A 17897-nucleotide genomic window follows, 5' to 3' on the forward strand; every position below is an offset into this window, starting at 1 on the left:
TTTCCGCTGGCGATGTGGAACAAGGGGGGGGCAGAGAGTTAAGCTCTCCCCTCAGGGTGTACTAAGTTGTGAAGAAATAATAAAAATAAAAATAAAAAAAATGCCCCAGGCTCTTCCTCCGACTTCCGCCACCGAAGCCGCTCTGGCCACTGCCACCCTTGCTCTCTATGGTTCCCCTCTTCCGCCCCCTCCAGCCAATCAGAGGGCACGGCTGCTTTCTTTTCCCCTCCCTCCCAGAATGCATTTCGTGCCTCCAAGATGGCGCCGCCCGTCCGCTGAGGCGTTTCTTGAGCTTCGACGGCGCGCCGGTGGTTGCCATGGCAGCGGTGGCGGCGGCGTGCCTGGCCCGGCGTGGCTGGCGGGCCTTGGGCCTGGCCGGGCTTGGGGTCTTGGCGGGGAGAGGGAGGCCGACGTCGCGCTGCGCCTGCTCAGGTGGCGTTGGGCTTGGTTAATCTTTGGAACTCGCCGCCGCATGCTGTGAGGTGGTCTCACTGGCGGGAAGATGGATTAATCTGTAGATTGATCAGCCGAGTAGAAGGCCCAAAGCTACAAACTTTTTAGTTTTCGGGAAAGGGCCACCGGTCTTTAAGATTGTTTTTAATGCTGTAAGCCGACCTGGGAGCTTAGGCTGAAGGGTGGGCAATTCATTCATTCGTTAATTATATATTAAGTGCTGGCACGACACCTGCTTGGCATGCAGAAGGCTCCAAGTTCAATTCCAAGTAGCATCTCCAGCTAGCAGCTAAAACACTGGAGAGCTGCTGCCAGCCAAAGTAAACAATACTGAGTTTGTTGGCTTTACTCAGTATAAGGCAGCTGACCATTTTCTCCTGTTGTTCTGCAAGAAAATCCTTTGCCTTAGCTCCCTTCTTCCTGCCAGTAGTGCCTCTGTGCTTCCTGGCCATTAATAGCCCTGCTTCCTGGAATTTCTTTGTACAGTGGTACCTCGGGTTAAGAACAGGCCTGTTTACGAACTATTCGGTTTACAAACTCCACAAAACTGGAAGTAATGCCCTGGTTTGCGAACTGTACCAGTTTGCAAGCAGAATCCGAACGGTGGAAGGGCACCGTCGGCGGGAGGCCTCAATAGGGAAAGTGCGCCTCAGTTTAAGAACAGTTTTGGTTTAAGAACGGACTTCCGGAATGGATTAAGTTTGTAAACCAAGGTACCACTGTATTCCTTAGCCTTCTACCTGCAAAAGTGTTTCCATTTCTAGAACCTGCGTTCACCAGAGGAAAGTGTACTCCTCCTTCCCCTTCTTTCTCAGCAGATTGACTGCAAATAGACAACCTAGATGGCTTTTAAAAAGTAGACAAATGCATTACTATTAGCCATGATAGCTATGCTTTGCCCACCACAGCTAGAGGCAGGGATATGCCTGAATACCAGTTCCTGGAAACTCCAGGAGGGGGCTCTTGTGCTCAAATCCTGCTTGAAGGTTTCCCATTGGGGCATCTGGTCAGCCACTGTGAGAACAGAATGCTGGACTAGGTGGGCCCGATCCAGCAGGCTCTTCTTATCTTCTTATGAGTAGTTGTAATGTTTCCCAGCATTCTGTGCCATCACACCCATAGTTCAGCTCGTATCAAAGCAAGTTCAACCCCCACAAATGCCTGACATTCTGGGTTCTTGGTCCTGAGGTTTCCCCACCACATCCTTGATCTGCCAGATCTGCCGTAGGAGTGTTTCTAAAATGCTGGTTTTCTCTCTTGTTGTTTGCTTTAGGTATCAGCCTCCATTTCTCGAAGGACCCATCCCATCAGGGCAGGATTATCCCTGCTCGCTTGTATGGAAACGACTCTGCCCTGGATTACATCCTTGGGATTACTAAAGAAGATGCCCCATCTTTGGTTGGTCAGCACCCACCGCCTTTGAGCGCCTTTAAAGGTGAACCTTGACTTTTGTCAGTTATGTATGGGTAGCAGGCTGAAATTGATTTCCCTTGGTAGAAGCTGATTGGAATTACTGTATATTATCGTAGGGACGTGGGTGGCACTGTGGGTTAAACCACGGAGCCTAGGACTTGCTGATCAGAAGGTCGGCAGTTCGAATCCCCGTGACGGGGTGAGCTCCTGTTGCTCAGTCCCTGCTCCTGCCAACCTAGCAGTTCGAAAGCACGTCAAAGTGCAAGTAGATAAATAGGTACTACTCCGGCGGGAAGGTAAACGGCGTTTCCGTGCGCTGCTCTGCTTCGCCAGAAGCGGCTTAGTCCTGCTGGCCACATGACCCGGAAGCTGTATGCCAGCTCCCTCGGCCGGTAAAGCGAGATGAGCGCCGCAACCCCAGAGTCGGTCGCGACTGGACCTAATGGTCAGGGGTCCCTTTACCTTTACCTTTAATCATTATAATTATTATTATTAGTTGCCAACCCTTCACCCTCAGGTCCCAGGGAGGGCTACACCATTAACATTAAAACACAATATTAAAAATGGGTTAAAACAACTTGCAATCACAAAATTAGCCTAGTTCTGGATGTGGAAGCCTTTATTTTAATCTATTGGGACTCGCAAAGCACTGAGGTCCCATAGAGATTGTTCATGTGAAACCATTGGAAATAGCAAGTGATGTCTGGGCGTTCTTTCTGCAGCTGAGCAAGACATTTTGCTGGGGCACCAGCCAGATCAACCTGAGAATCCCAAGATCTTGAGAATTGCCATTATCGGGGCTCCAAACGCTGGGAAATCGACCCTGTCAAACCAGCTCTTGGGACGGAAGGTAATGAGCTGGAGCGCACAGCCTCCACGGGTGTGGGAGGATTGGGGCCGCCCTCCAGCGCTCCCTTGCATTATACAACCCCTTGGCTTCCCTCCTTGACAGGTCCTGCCTGTCTCCAAGAAGGTGCACACAACCAGGCGCAATGCCCAGGGCGTCATCACAAAGGACGATACTCAGCTGGTTGGTATTAAGAATTGGCCCAAGCACTCTCCCTGCCCCAACACCCCAGGCACGCCTTGTGAAACTCACATGCCAAGGTTTGGTGCTGTTTGCCCACAGCAACTGGCATTTGCTGGTGTAATACTCCAAAACATGGAGACTCCATGTCCAGCTAACACAGTTGATGGCAGAGCTTCCATTCATTAATTGAGGAGTATCCTGTTCTACTCTCTTATAGCAGGAATTCCTCTCTTTTTTTTCTTCAGTGAAGATCTCAATGAGCAAATGCATTTCTTCAACCGAGTCTTTTCTTAAACCTTTTAAGTGGTTTGATTCTCTGTTTCTTTGCCTAGGTTGTCTTGGACACTCCGGGCCTCACCACACACCTCAAAGCCAAAAGGTATAGAAGTAACTGGAGCCTGGGAGAGAAGCAGTTCTCTTGGGGCTGGGAAGTACTGAATTCACGCTGTGCGTTTCTTTCAACTTTTCTTTCAGGCATCAGTTGGAAAAAACTCTGCTTTACGACCCCTGTAAGAGCTTGAAGAATGCAGACCTAGGTAGGGGCTTGGTTTCTTTTTCTTCCCTTGACCCCTCCCTCCCCTCATGCCACCCCTGGACCACTTAGTGGTCACCATCCTTTGCTGCTGCAGTGATTTATGTGGTGATGGTGGGAAGGAAGTCCCAGTGTCCCAGTGTGGTGCAGGGCTTAGAGTGTTGGACTAGGACCTGGGAGGCCAGGGTCCAAATCTCCACTTGGCTATGACTCACTGGGTGACTCCAGGCCAGTCACTATATTTCAGCCTGTCTTAGCTCAGAAGGCTGTGGGGATATAAATGGGGGGGACGGACATTGCTTTATATCCCTTTTTTTCTCTCCATGGAGCTCAAGGTGCCTTACATCATCATCATCATCATCATCATCATCAATTTATTTATACCCTGCCCTCTCCAGCCAAGACCGGGCTCAGGGCGGCTAACAACCAATAATAAAAACAAGTTGATTAAAATACAACTTAAAAACCAAGATTAAAATACAACATTAAAACATTAAGATGCAGCCTCTTCACAGGAGGAGAAAGGAAAAAAGAAAGAGGGAGAGGGAATAAAATTGTTTCTAAGCCAAAGACCAGGCGGAACAACTCTGTCTTACAGGCCCTGTGGAAAGAAATCAGATCCTGCAGGGCCCTGGTCTCATGAGACAGAGCGTTCCACCAGCCGGGGCCAGTGTTGAAAAGGCCCTGGCTCTGGTTGAGGCTAATCTGACTTCCTTAGGGCCCAGGACCACTAGGGTGTTGCTATTTATGTACCTTAAGTTCCTCCATGGGACATACCAGGAGAGGCGGTCCCGTAGGTCCTTCCCCTCCTCATTTAATCTCCACAACAACCTTGTGGGGTAGATTATGCTGAGAGTGAGCGACTGACCCAAGGTCACTCAGTAAGCTCTGTGGTCAAGTGGGGATTCGAACTCTGTTCTTCCAGGTCATAGTCCAACACTCTAACCACACTCTGGGCTGCCAGCGCTAGAGGTTGTTTTCCTCCTTGGACCAGTTGATGTTGCCATTAAGGATCATTTTGCTTTAAGATGATTGTCTGCTGCTTGGGAGTGAAAGGTTGACCCAAGCTGACCTTGTAACCCCCACTTCCTCCTTTGAAGTGCTAGTTCTCGTGGATGTTTCGGACCATTATACCCGGAACCGCCTCCATCCAGAGGTGCTGAAGTGTCTGGCTCGGTTCCCTGATCTTCCCAGCGTCCTTGTCTTGAACAAGGTGAGTGTGCCCGATTTCCTTATCCCCAAAGGATGGGCTGCAGGGCTAGAGGATGTAATATAGCAGCAACTTCCATTTATTGCCAAAAGGTTCTTTGTTTGTTCCGTGGGGCAGAAACCACAGCAGAACCAAAAACAGCTGCAGAAAACAATCAAGGGTGCTTGCAGTTTGTTAAAATTTGCACCCTTGACTAAAATTGCCCCCATCTCTTATCAAATGCTTTAGCTGATGGGTCTCCTCTCTAATCTTTGCAGCTCTAACCTTAATCTTGTGTTCCTCTCTCATTCATTGTAACTTAGTGTGGCAGCACCTACACTTTGGAACTCCCCGCCTATTGACATCAGGCAGGCACTTTTGCTACACATTTTTCAGCACCTGCTAAAAATGTCGTTTAGACAAGCCTGGCCAGATGTTTAGGAAGTCAAAAGGTGTTTTAATCTGCCTTTAGTCTATTGTTGCTTTAGCTTTATCTTTTCACAAACTGCTTTGAGCCCCCCCCCCCCAGCAATCAAGTGGTCCATAAATTTTAGGAAATAAATAAGTAAATAAATTCCTGCAACTCCTGATTCCCTCCCATTTCTTCTGTTTCAGGTGGACCTTCTGAAGAAGAAATTTCTCCTGCTGTACCTGGTGACGGAGCTGACCGAGGGGGTCGTCAATGGAAAGAAGCTGAAAGTCAAGTCCAGAGTCAAGCCAGACTCCCTTACTGAGGTCACCCAGGCTTCAGCGACCTCTGGACACCCGTCCCCAGAGACCAGGGATTTGGAGGCAGATCAAGGGCCTCAGCCTGGCTCCGGTTTGGATGGTGAAGCCAGTGAGACTGCAGAAGATTCGGACTCAGTTCCTGCAAAGGAGAACAGGAAAGACATGAGGGAGAAAGCCAAGAAGGGCTGGCCCGGCTTCAAGGAGATCTTTATGCTGGCTGCTACGGATAGAGAGGAAGTGGAGACTCTGAAGGTAAATTGCAGGGCTGTTGCTTGGGGTCAGAGTACCAGCTTTGCCATGTGGTGGGTCCTAGGTTCAGTCCCCAATAGCATCTCCAGGTAGGACTGGGCAGGAGGGAAGAGTTCTGCCTGGCAACGATTTCCTTTGGGGGGCAGGACAGAGGGAGGGCCTTGCATTTTAACTAAATAATGCTTTTATTTGTTTTATGCATAAATAATATTTGTATGCTGCTGTGTTGTGAAAAATATATCTCAGCGGTTTACAGCATAAGAAGGTTAAAAACACGTCAATCAACTGTTGCAGAAGGATGTCTTCTTATTTGCCTTATTAGACTTGGCAGAATAGAAACGTTTTCAGCAGGCGTTTAAAAGTCAGCACAGAAAGGGCGCCTGCTGAATCTCTAGTGGCAGAGAGTTCCACAAGACTGGGCCGATCACAATGAAGCCTCGGTTTCTTGTTGTCAGATGAGCCTTCCCACAAAAGGAACGGCCAGTGGCGCTCCTGCAGGTGATCTCACTTGACTGAGCAGCGATAGAAGGGTTCAGGCAGGGCCTGAGGCACCCTGGACCCAAGTTGTTCCAGGTCTGTTATAGAACAAGAGGGTAAGGCTGTCAATAGGTACTAGCCCCTATGGCTCTGCTCTAGCACCGCAGTTGGAGGCAACGATACTTCTGAATACGAGGTGCTGGAGACCGCAGGAAGGAAGTGTGTTCCCGTGCTCAAATCCTGCTTGCGGACTTCCCATTAAGGGCATCTGGTTGGCCCCTGTGAGAACAGGAGGCTGGGCTAGATGTGCCATTGACCTGAAGCTGGGAGGCCAGGGTTCGAATCCCCTACTCAGCCACAAAGCTCTCTGGCTGACCTGGGGCCAGTCTCTCTCTCTTTCTCCACCATACCTACCTCACAGGGTTGTTGTGAGGGTAAGATCATGAGGGGGAGAACCACATCCGCCACCTTGAGCTCCTTGCACAAAAGAAGGTGGGATGTAAATATGGTATAGAAAATAAAGCCAAATCAAAATGCCAAACACCCTCTGCCCCCCAGAGGCAGTATGGCAAGAATCATGGGACTGTCGAGTTGGAAGGGACCTGCAGGGGACATCCTGTCCAATCCTCCTGGCCTGACCCTGGCTCTTGTTTCCAACAGAGGTACCTTTTGAAGCAGGCCAGGCCAGGCCCCTGGGAGTTCCACAGTGAGGTTCTGACCACCCAGTCCCCGCAGGAGGTCTGTGATAACATCATCCGAGAGAAGCTTCTTGAGTATCTGCCTGAGGAAGTGCCCTACACGGTGACCCAGGTGAGGCAAGGAGGGCCAGGAGGTGATGGGTTGGGACCCCACCCCCCTTCTTCCCTTCCTTACACATCCTAGCATGTTTGCTCCCCTCCACTGCAGACCTGAGGGCTCCTTCTCTTTTCCTTGCAGAGGACGGAGGTCTGGGAAGAGGGGCCTGGCGGGGAGCTGGTCATCGTGCAGAATTTGATAGTCCAGAAGGAGACGCACGTGGTGAGTACCTGGTCAGAAGGTGTCTCTCTCCTCCCGCCACCAGCCAAGAGAAATGAGGATGGGGAGGAGGGCATTCTCAAACACTAACATTTCTGCCAAGCCGCCAATTTGGCATTGAGGGTGGCTATTTCCCCCCCTAAACCTCCATCCCAAAGCAGTAATGGTAGCGGCCATGAAGAGAGGGACCATCTCCACCATAGGCATTTAAAGCAGCTCCATGCCACTTCAAACAGCTGTGGCTTCCCCCAAAGAATCATGGGAACTATAATAATTATCATCATTTATTATTTATACCACACCCATCTGGCTGGGTTTCCCCAGCCACTCTGGGCGGCTCCCAACAGAATATTATTATTATTATTATTATAGCGATAAAACATCAAACATTAAAAACTTCCCTAAACAGGGCTGCCTTCAGATGCCCTATAAAAGTGAGATAGTTGTTTATTTCCTCGACTTCTTATGGTAGGGCGTTCCACAGGGTGGGTGCCACTACCGAGAAGGCCCTCTGCCTGGTTCCCTGTAACCTCACTTCTCGCAGGGAGGGAACCGCCAGAAGGCCCTCGGAGCTGGACCTCAGTGTCCGGGCTGAATGATGGTGGTGGAGACACTCCTTCAGATACACCAGACCGAGGCTGTTTCAAGGAACTGTGGTTTGCTAAGCCTGCTGAGAATCTTTAGGCAGCTCCCCTATTCCCTCCCACCTCACAGAACTACAATTCCCAGAGCAGTTTAACAAACAATGAATGTTGGAAAATTCAGGACACATAAAAGGGGAAGACCTTTATGCAGCCCATACTTGAACTGTGGGACTCTCTCCCACAGGAGGCAGTGATGGCCACCAACCTGGGTGGTTTGAAAGAGGGTTAGACCAACCCATGGAGGAGGAGGAGGAGGAGGAGGAGGAGGAGGAGGAGAGGGCTATTGATGGCTACTAGCCAGGATGGCGGTTGGAGGCAGCAATGCTCTCTGAATGCTGATTTCTGGAAACCCCATGGGGAGGAGCGGGCTCTTGTGCTCAAATCCTGCTCGGGGAGTTCTCATTGGCGCATTTCATTGGCCCCTATGACCAAAGGATGCTGGAGAAGATGGGCCATTGGCTTGATCCAGCAGGCTGTTCTTACCTTCTAATGTAAGCCTTCTTCCCAATAAACTTTCTGTAGTTGCAGATAAGCTTCTCAGCTGGGGAATGGGGTAGGGTGAGCAAAAAAGGATGCCTAGGCTGTGATGCCACAAATGATGAGCTGTCTCGATTCCCACTGACACCCCTTTCTCCTTGGCCTTCCCCTTCCCCCGGAGCAGAAGATGCTCATTGGCTCCCGCGGCCACCTGATCAGCAAGATTGCCCAGGAGGCCGGCTGTGACCTGATGAACGCTTTCCTCTGCGATGTGCACCTGAAGCTTTCTGTGCAGCTGAAGAAATGAGGGCCGTCGCTCCCCCTGCAGCAGCCCGGCCTTGCCACGGAAGGGGCCACTCCAAGCCAACGACAAGGCCCTGCTTTCCTGCTCATGGGTCTCGCCAGCAACCGGCCCCAAGGACTTCTTCCCAACTTCTTCTCTCCTGCCCCAAAGCCTGCAGCAATTGCTTGATGGCCTGGCTCTCCTGCCCCAGGTCCCATTTCAGGCGCGTTGTGTCAAGGGAAGGACTACAGACGGACCCACGGCCAGCACCCGACGATACACAAGGAGGAAACGGCAGTGCCAGGTTGCCAATGCGTATCTTTCACTGAAATTGGGCACATGCACACAGCTCCCTGGTTTCATGCGATGTGGACCCCCAGATCATGCGGCTGAATCTCACGCTCTCTCTGGCTCGCACAGTGACTGCTGCTGGGGTGGGTGTAGGCTTCACTCTGTGCTAGCAGGAGAAGAAAAGCAAACATTTCAGAAGCTGCTGCCTGGAGCCTGGCACTCCCATCTCAATTTGTCTCCATCACTTTGAGTCGGGGCAATGGCTTGTCTTTTTCAGCCAGAGACCCTTCGGGGCTCTGATGCGGCTGCCGTGCTCTCAATAAATTAAGGTGGTCACTCAGGCAACAGTTTTGTTGTCCCTTACCACTTAGGTCTAATGATCTCAGCCTCAGTGCCCTTCATCTGTAAAATGGGAGCCTTAATGGGTTGTTGAACTTTTTTTAGGATTTCACCCCAGGAAATAAACTGCCACAGGGGCCGGATTACACCAACCGGTGGACTGGATCATGCCCCCGAAACGGACTTTGGACATGCCTGGACTAGATTATTTAGTCTGGATTTATCTTGTGAATTGCTCTTATGGTGAAGGGCGGTATGTAAATCTAATAAATAACAATAATAAAAGTTTATTATTTAGGGTTACTTTCAATCTTTTGTGGGCATTTACAGAGCGAAATGTATAAAGGCCATTGTTCTAGGAGGGCCCATCCTTTTTAATGACTGAGGAAAACAGATTGTAGTAGTAGTAGTAGTGGTGGTGAACCATCCCTCTAGCCATAGTTCTCAGGGTGGTTCACAACATAAAAATACAATGCAGGGGTTTGGGTTCGATGATCCTTGTGGTCCCTTCCAACTCAGATCTACAAGAACAAAAACATACCAGTAACCCCGCCCCTAATACATTTAAAAGGCTATTGGATGTAATCAGCCAAAGGTCTGGTTGAAGAGGGATGCTTTCACCTGGCGCCTAAAGGCGTACAATGAAAAGCAACCCCTGCCCTCTCAGCCTCCAGTTTGCTTTGGGAATCTCCATTTTACATCTGGAGGACCACAGATCCCCCACCCATCCTGACCTACAGGCATGCCTGGTGTGAGGTGTCTGCGCCTTCCTTGCTGCTAACCAAGAGTCCGGTGGCACTTAGTGAAGATGTAACCATTTTACTATGGACACTAGACAGATTTTTCAGCGTGATGTCAGGTGCTTGAGGCTACAACGCCAGGCACACTTTCTTGGGAGCAAAACCCCACAGAAACACAAGTAGAGCTTGCGTCAATGTACACCCACGTAGGATTGCATCGGTGGGTCTGGTCAGAGCAATGGGTACTGGTACTTTTTGTTCTTCTCCATTTTGCAACAGCTGCCTGGGCGTAATTCCTCTTTCTTGTTTGCTGCATCTGGCTAACAGGCGTGGCTTTATCCTGTGGCAGCAGAGACCTGGAATAACGTGTCCTCTCTTAACCTCCCACCTTCTCTCTCAAAACAGAGGTCACAATAGTTATGAAATAAGAAGATTTATTCCTTGACCTTTGACACAAGGGCCCAGGGTGGCTGGCAGTAAAGCACCTCGTACCATTTAAAAGCAAGTTAAACAGTTTATGCAATTATTAAAAAACGAGGAGAAAGGGCCAGTGTGGTATAGTAGTTGGAGTTTCGCTCTAGGACCTGGAAGGGACCAGGGTTCAAATCCCCACTTGGCCATTAAGCTCTCCCTGGGTGACCTTGGGGCCCAGTCACTGCCTCTCGGCCTAGTCTACCTCGCAGGGTTGTTTTAAAGGGTGAGGGTCATGTACACCAGCTCCTTGAAGCTGGGACATTATAATAATTATACTAATAAAATAATAATAATAATAATTACCAATGATAAAATATACAGGGCTGCTACAGTCTCTCTACCCTAACTCAATAGGCCACAAGGTAGGGCAGCCTGGATGTCCTCCAGATGTTCTGGACTACAACTCCCATCAGCCCCCAGCCAGCATGTGCTCGGATGTGGGAGAAAATAGCGCATGCGCTGCGCGTGCGCACCAGAATGTCAAAACCGGCATTTCCTCCATAGCACAGGAGCGAGCGATGCAGAGACTGGCACAAAAAAGCCATAGAGATAAGGAAAGGTCCGCGTCGCAAACGAAAAAACCCCCAACGTAACTGTCACTTCCGGTTCCCATTTGACCTCCGGAGATACGGTGGGGGTGATGGAAACGAGCGCGCGCGTGCACGTTCAAGCTGTTATCTCGCCTTGCTCCGAACCCGCAAAAACGAACAAACCTCGATGCCGAGCCTCTCTTCTCTTTCGCCCCCACACCCCCACCAACCCCTAACAGAGAGCCGGAAGTGTCTACGTGCCCTTCTTGCTGCTGTTGACCCTTCCCTCTTGGAGGCGGTGCTGGTGGAAGAGGAGGAGGAGGAGCCTCTTCTGGGCCGGGCGGCGCGTGCGCAGAAGGGGGGGAGCGGCCGAGCCGGCTCTGAGGGGAAAGAAGGCGGCGGCGGCGGCGGCGGCGGCGGCTGAAGGCGGCCAGAGGAGAGGCGAGGCGAGCGGCGGCGGCGCCATGAGGGCCGGGCGGGGGCTCCCACGGTGGGTGAGGCGGAGGGAAGCTGCGCTTGTCCGGGGGGGGGCGGTTAGAAAGACACCCTCCCCCCCTCAGGCCCGGCCAGGCGCCCCTCCCGCTCCCGGTGGGGGGAGGGGCGGAGGGCCTACCTGGGGGGGGAGGGGCAAAAAAACCCACCCGAAAAGGGGGGAGCACGCAAGGCCTCTCTGCGTGGGGGGGGGAATTAATGGGGGGCGACTGTGGGGTAACTAATGGGGGTGATAATTGGGGGGTTGTGTGTTTGTGGAGTAATTAATGGGGATGTTAAGGGGGGCTTAGGACGATGGAGGGGGGCTGTGTATTTGGGGGGCAATTAGGGGGACCATCCCCCCTCCCATTAATTTTACATCTGTTGAGGTGGGGAACAGAGGATTATTCCCCCCCCACACACATTCACATATATGTCCATCTATATATACACGTGTTGTTTTTCAGCCTGCTCCAAATTCAGACACCCCATTTTAAAATTTGTTTCGAAAAAGATTGTCGCCCCGTCTGCTGCTGGTCCTGTTCCTCCCGCACCCCGTTTTGTCATTCTTCCCCAATCCCAGTATCAAGATGAAGGTTAGAGGAAAAAGAAAAAATCCCCCAGGGGGTCGGTGGGGCCTCTTCCCGCCCCCCCCCGCCCAAAATCCCGCTGCTGCTGCTGCTGAGGAGCCTCCTCTGGCTGCACCTCCTTCTTTCCCCTGCTTATCTGCCTACCCATTTTGAACTTGCAAAGTCACCTGCTTCCTCGCTTCTCATGGAAGCCCCCCCAACCCCTTCCGGCCTGAGTTGCTCCTCCTCCTCCTGCACCACCAGAGTCTCCTCTTTCCATTGCAGCCACCCCCCCTTGAACTTGCAGCCTCTCTCCCCCCCCCCTCCAGCTTCCTCTTTCCATCAGGTGGGCTCCTGCTTTCTTTCCCTTTTCCTTCCTGCACAAATCCAGCTGGGGCTGCTCATGTGTGCTCTTGCATCATTTCTCCCTCCCCTCCCCACACCTGGGTCCTTGAACTGGCTTCCTCCGCTGGGTCCCCCCCCCCTGAGTGAGGTGGGCCTCTTGCCCCTCCCACAATGAACTACAGCTTGCATTGCAGCCCAAGCACTTACTCCACTTCTCTTCCCCATTGCAAACTGCAGCCCCCACTTTCTCTTGAGGTCTCTTCCCCCCCCCCCTACTCCCATGAATCTTTCCCCAATGCCATATCCTGCTCCATCACCAATATCCACCCCTTTCAGCTTGCAACCTCTCTCATTTCCTCTCCTTAAGGCATCACCCTTCTCCCCCACCCCCAAAAAGAATTCAGCCTGGCTCCTTGTTCCTCTGACACCATCATTAATTCCACTCTTCTCCCTTATTCATCTTCTTGCCTTGCCTGCTGTCTTTACCTGGATATGACCACCTCCTGCACCACCTCTTGAGTTTTCTACCATGCTGAATTGGGCGTCTGTGTGTGTGTGTGTGTGTCCACCTTTAGTAGCAGTAGGAATAAGGTTTGGTCTCATTCTAAAGGTGGGGGGGGGGAGACATGGTAATTTTTATTTCTTTTTAATAAGGGGCGGTCTAGGGCCTTGCTTTGCCCCATACCCCTGTTAGGTCAAGGAGGCAGGTGCCCCTGAAAATCTATTTAATGCTATAGAGCAACTGCCTTGAGTGAACCTGGTTTGTTCCATAAGTTAGCTACCTTCCGCCGCCCCTACATATCAGCCCCCTAAGTCTTGGCCAGTCTAACCCACCACGCCTCCCCAATGTGTCCAAGGCTCTCCTGAAATTCAAACTTAATTCGAATTCAATTTAGGACATGTGTCCTTTTACAAAACAGACTTGCCCTATAGTCCCCACACTTTCCTTGTTCGGGTCCCTTTGCCCAGCTCCCTTGTGGCAGGAATTCAGATCCGAAGGCTCCCTCACCTCTCAGCAAGGGCACCCCTGGTAGTGACATTGCATCAGGCAGGCCTGCAAGGCACCACGTCCTGCTTCTGTCCTCTGTCACAGAGACATTCAATGTCCTCTGTGGATTTTGGAAGCGGGGAACAAAAAAGATGCTGTTTTTTTGTCTTGATGGGGCCTGGAGAGACAGCTGCCCCCTCACCGCTGTTCTTAGGGGAAGGAACAGAAAGAACAGGTGCCTTTTGGAGACCACCTTTGGCTTCTCCTGGAATTGAGAGACTAGACTTGGCTGATTTAATTACACTTAAGGGTCTTTCCCTAAATTTCTTTAGGTGTTCTCAGTTTTCTCTGCCTCGGTTGAAGTGTCTGATGAGTCAAGTTTAGATGATGTGAATGGGTTGAGAAAGGAGGGGTGGGGGTGCCATCTAGGGGGAAATCCACTTTGTCCTACTCTCATTATGCAACGCCCCCTCCAAAAAATAAAATAAAAAACCACACCACCCCTTTGATACAGAGTTTGCAAACATGTGAAATTCCATGGCTGGTTGCCTGAGGGGCGGTTCTGTCACGGGAGCTGAGGTAGCTTTAATCAAGCTGCCACTTCCATTCTCGGCCTCGCTCAGAGGCCTTTTTTGCATCTGGCTTGAAAAGCCAGTTCGGATTATTTCCTCTCTGTCATGGACTCAGCCTCTCCCTTCCTCAGGCTACATATTTGCTGCCAGAACTGGGGATAGTAGTGGGGGCGAATGTCTGGTGCTGTGTCGCTTGGGCTCCTGAACATGTAAGGATTCTGGTGCTTACAAAAATAAATAGGAAGTTGCCTTCTATTGGGTCAGGATTTATGTCCCATCTAAACCAGAATTGTTTGTTCTGACTGGCAGCAGCAGGCCTCCAGGTTTTCAGGCAGAGGGGCATTGTTCCCAGCACTCAATCCCTTTTTATCTGGCGACTGGATCTGCAACCTTCACACAAAGCAGGACCTCTGCCCCTGAGCTGTGAATCCTTCTACACTTTCTGTGAAGCTGAAAACCAGAATTTTGTGATGTGAGAAACCAGAATTTTCCTAGCCCCATTGATGATACTGATTTACTGGGAATCCTAAATGGGGAGAGTGCTTTTGTTGTGGCCAGGTCCTGCTTGTGGTCTTCCCAGAAGAGACGTTTTGCTAGGCCCTGTGAGAACAGGAGGCTGGGCAGACTCTCTCCTGCTGCTCTTGTAAGTGGTAGGAGTTCTGCCCCTGCTCTCAATTACCCCATCTCCATATTGAGTTTATGGTCTCCCTATCTTTGTGGGGAGTGGGGATATTTACTACCACATACTTGGAAAACTTTGTTGGGGCAAGTTAGCCTGTCACAGGACATCACCTTTCCTCAGCATGAGATACTGGGATCAATGGAGGACCGATTCCTTGGTAATCAGGGCGGTTGGTAGCTTGGGTGGCCATCTGTACCAGAAAGATATCGAAAACTGAGGATAGCTGCTTATAAATATATGCTCATCACAAACCTGAGGTACGCATCTCACATGTGAGTGATGCTGTATAGTTACCAAATTGAGAAGCCTAAATAGCTGGCCTCTTTGGGTGTTTAAATGATCATACCAAGGAGGAACTCCAGCTCCCATCCCATGGTGGCTGGAGCTGATGAGAACCGGAGTCCCAACAACTTCCGGAGGGTCCCAGTTCCTGGGGCTGAGACATTTCCCCTCCAGTTCCTAGTACTTTAAGCCCCAACCGTGCTCAAGGCTGGAGGACAATTGTGGCCCATTTAGGAACTGATGCTAGATGTTTTCCTCCCCAGTCCTGATCATATAAGTGTAATTTTCTTGAGAGAGAATGAGCCCCTCAAGTCTTGTGTTCAAATCTTCAGGAATTTGGTGGGGAGTGGGAAATCATAGCTCAGTGACAAAGCACTGAGTCCTGGTTCTCTGGACTCTGGTTTTTACAGGCAGAAAGCTCCTTGGCTCCTAAGGTGCATATCATGACCTTTCCCAGCCAGGCGCCCTCAAGATGTTGTGGACTACAACTCCCATAAGCCCCAGCCAGCACCTTGAGGGCACCCAGTTGGCAAATGCTGGCAGTGAGGTGGGTTGTGGCATTGTCTGTGGCCTGCCTGTGCCTTTTTGAGGTGTGTTAGGAGAACTTCCTCAAGCCCTATGTGCACATTTGCTATTCTTGTTCGCTTGCCATTTTACAGGTTAGCTAGCAATGCAGATAGAGGTTACCTGCAGGGAGTTGATTGGCTTGGCTTTCCCGGTGCCTAAGTCCCCTCCTGCTGCAGTGGGGGTGCCGAAATCTCTGAGGAGCAAGAAAGCTCATCAGGGTTGAGTCTGAGGCTGACTTTCTAAAATTATTATGAAAAAGAAGAGTGGCACAGCGTTGATAAATGTTTTGTGATGACCTTTGGTTTTACACAAGTGATAAATGGAGGAACAGCTTTTGACAAATGCCACAGGATGGGGGATGTGAGTGGCAGGTGAAATGATCTGGTTCCCTTTTCTTATTCTCCCCTCCACCTCCAAAAAAATTTCATTTTTCTGTGTCTGAAGCTAAGGAAATCGCTGTAAGCAAAGTAAGGTTTTGATGGTGGTCTGTTCTAACAAGCCTGATCAAATAACCTCCTCAGAAAAGAGAATTTATTCTGCTTCTTCCCCTCTTATACAGCCTAATCCAATGCATATTTGCTCAGAAGTAAGTACTGCTTTGATCTGATTTTTCTTTTCACTACATATGTATCTCTAAAAACACTGCTGACCTTGAACAACTGAGGGCCATGCTTGTTATGCTTCCATTAAACCTCCCCCCCCCAAATTGCCTCCAGTTCCCTTGAGACTTTCCATGAAGTGTGTCACAGGTTTTTTCCAGCCTGTTTAACCCCTGCCTCCCCCACTTTTGCCTCCATTATAACCAATAAACCATGCAAAGCCAAAGTGCTGCCTCCCCTGATATTTTTTTATCTTTTGGCCAAAGTTGTTGAGCTTTTTTGCAAAATCTCAAAGAAAATAAAGACTTACGGTGTCCAGATTTTCCCAGACATTTTTGCAATTTCTGCCTGGACATTGTTTCCAACTGCCATATTCCAGCTATGTCCAGGACATTCCAGACGTATGGGCAACCCTATTTTACTTCCATCTGCCTAGGAGTAAGTGCCATTGAATTCACTTCAGGTTGTATCCCAAGTAAAAACACTGCAGATCACACAACAAGGTGGTTGTTGTAATCTGGGTCATCTGCTCCTCTCATGTTTACGTGGGAGTAAGTTCTTCTGAGTTCAGTATGGCTACCTTCCAAGCAAGGGAAGCATGCAAGAGACCGCAGCTTCAAGGGGTTAACTATTGAACTCGTTGGAATTTACTTCTGATTAAACATGATAAAGATCAGGTTGTAAAAATGAGATTGGACTGTGTCTTGCCCAAGGTATCTTAAGTATGATGTTGAACAGATCACAGCTCAAAAGCTGTGGGATTCATGGCTGAGAAGTAAAATTTGATCCTTGCATGTAGGAGTTTGGTAAACCCAGAGTTATTAAGATGTAACCTTCATTTAAGTTCAAGTGTGTAAAAAAGTGTGGCGTCTCTCATGGGCTGACTTTACTTTATTAAACCTATTATTTAATCTGAGGAACAGGGCTGCTTACAAACATCATGGAATAAAATGGATGTACTTGTGTCCCTGAGCTAAAATACAACAGGAACACTCCCTTCCTCCAAGCATGTGGAGTTTCCTTAAAAATATGTAGGTCTTTCTTAGCAAGGCATCTCAATAAGCCTGTGGCTGCTTTTTGGTTTTACCGTATTGTGCGTCCTATGGGGCGAATGCAGGCTTTCACTAAAGCCTGGAGAGCGAGAGGGGTTGGTGCGCACCGACCCCTCTCGCTCTCCAGGCTTCCCGGACCTCTCCGCAAGCAGCGGGAGTGCTCCCGCTGCTTGCGGAGAGTTGCCAGCATGCCGAAGCCTGCGCGCGCTGAGATCAGCGTATCCAGGCTTCGCGGACCTCTCCACAAGCAGCGGGAGCCAGCACTGGGCTCCCACGGCTTGCAGAGAGCTGCCTGTTTGGGGGCTGGGGTCGGGGGAAGCTCGGGCCTCCCCCGCCCCAGCCCCGCGCCTGGGAGGGAAATAATTTTTTCCCCTTTATTCCCCCCCCCAAAAAAAAACCTAGGTGCGCCTTATGGGACGGTGCGTCCTATAGGGCGAAAAATATGGTAATTGTGCAATTTATCTTTGAACTTAGCGGCCACCTGATTTGAGCACTAGTTTGGTTGAGGTGACCTAGAGACAATCCACTGCATATGTTGTTAACCCAGAGTTCTTTCCATTTTGAGCTGCCTTGCCAAGCAAGCATTGGAAACATTTAGGTTTTCCATCCCCTGGATAGAAGAGAGAGTTCTTATGTATGCCTGATTGCACAGCGATGAGAGTTGGTCCCACTGAGGCTCTCTGTTGAATGCTTCTTTCCCAGGCTGGCCCCTTTTGGTGTGCTGCAAAGTATTCTGGGGTATGGTCTAGAGCAGTGTTTCCCAACCTTTTTTGGGCAAAGGCACACTTGTTTGATGAAAAAAATCTCGAGGCACACCACCATTACAGCCCCGTGACGTCAGCGCGCAGCGTCACGCCGGGAGGGACGCACGAAAGTGTAACTTTCAATTTTTTCCCCTCCCCCTTG

The 17897-nt window shown here is 50.2% G+C and overlaps 2 protein-coding genes across 5 annotated transcripts in view; both read left to right on the top strand.

The window, feature by feature from the left end:
* The first annotated feature begins 231 nt into the window (after positions 1–231).
* Positions 232–9423, top strand: ERAL1 (Era like 12S mitochondrial rRNA chaperone 1). 2 transcript variants are annotated; one of them, XM_083479968.1, is made up of 11 exons: positions 232–432; positions 1727–1888; positions 2589–2716; positions 2819–2896; positions 3229–3275; positions 3371–3432; positions 4529–4641; positions 5233–5598; positions 6733–6882; positions 7009–7089; positions 8389–9423. In XM_083479968.1, the coding sequence occupies exons 1-11, from the start codon at positions 318–320 to the stop codon at positions 8512–8514; spliced, it is 1428 nt and encodes a 475-aa protein (XP_083336094.1). In that variant the 5' UTR covers positions 232–317; the 3' UTR covers positions 8515–9423. The 2 variants fall into 2 exon arrangements, with proteins under 2 accessions (XP_083336094.1, XP_083336095.1); XM_083479969.1 differs by having other exon boundaries at positions 234–432; positions 8392–9423.
* A 1795-nt stretch (positions 9424–11218) lies between these two features.
* FAM222B (family with sequence similarity 222 member B) overlaps positions 11219–17897 on the top strand; it is a 31193-nt gene continuing 24514 nt past the window's right edge. For 2 of the 3 annotated variants that reach the window (XM_083479958.1, XM_083479957.1), the window contains exon 1: positions 11226–11354. The gene's annotated coding sequence lies outside the window, so the exon portion shown is untranslated. Of the gene's footprint in view, positions 11355–17897 lie in introns of all 3 variants that reach the window. The other variant, XM_083479959.1, reaches the window with a different exon arrangement.

This window comes from Podarcis liolepis, assembly GCF_965112155.1.
Source record: "Podarcis liolepis genome assembly, chromosome: 16".
Classification (NCBI taxonomy): domain Eukaryota; kingdom Metazoa; phylum Chordata; class Lepidosauria; order Squamata; family Lacertidae; genus Podarcis; species Podarcis liolepis.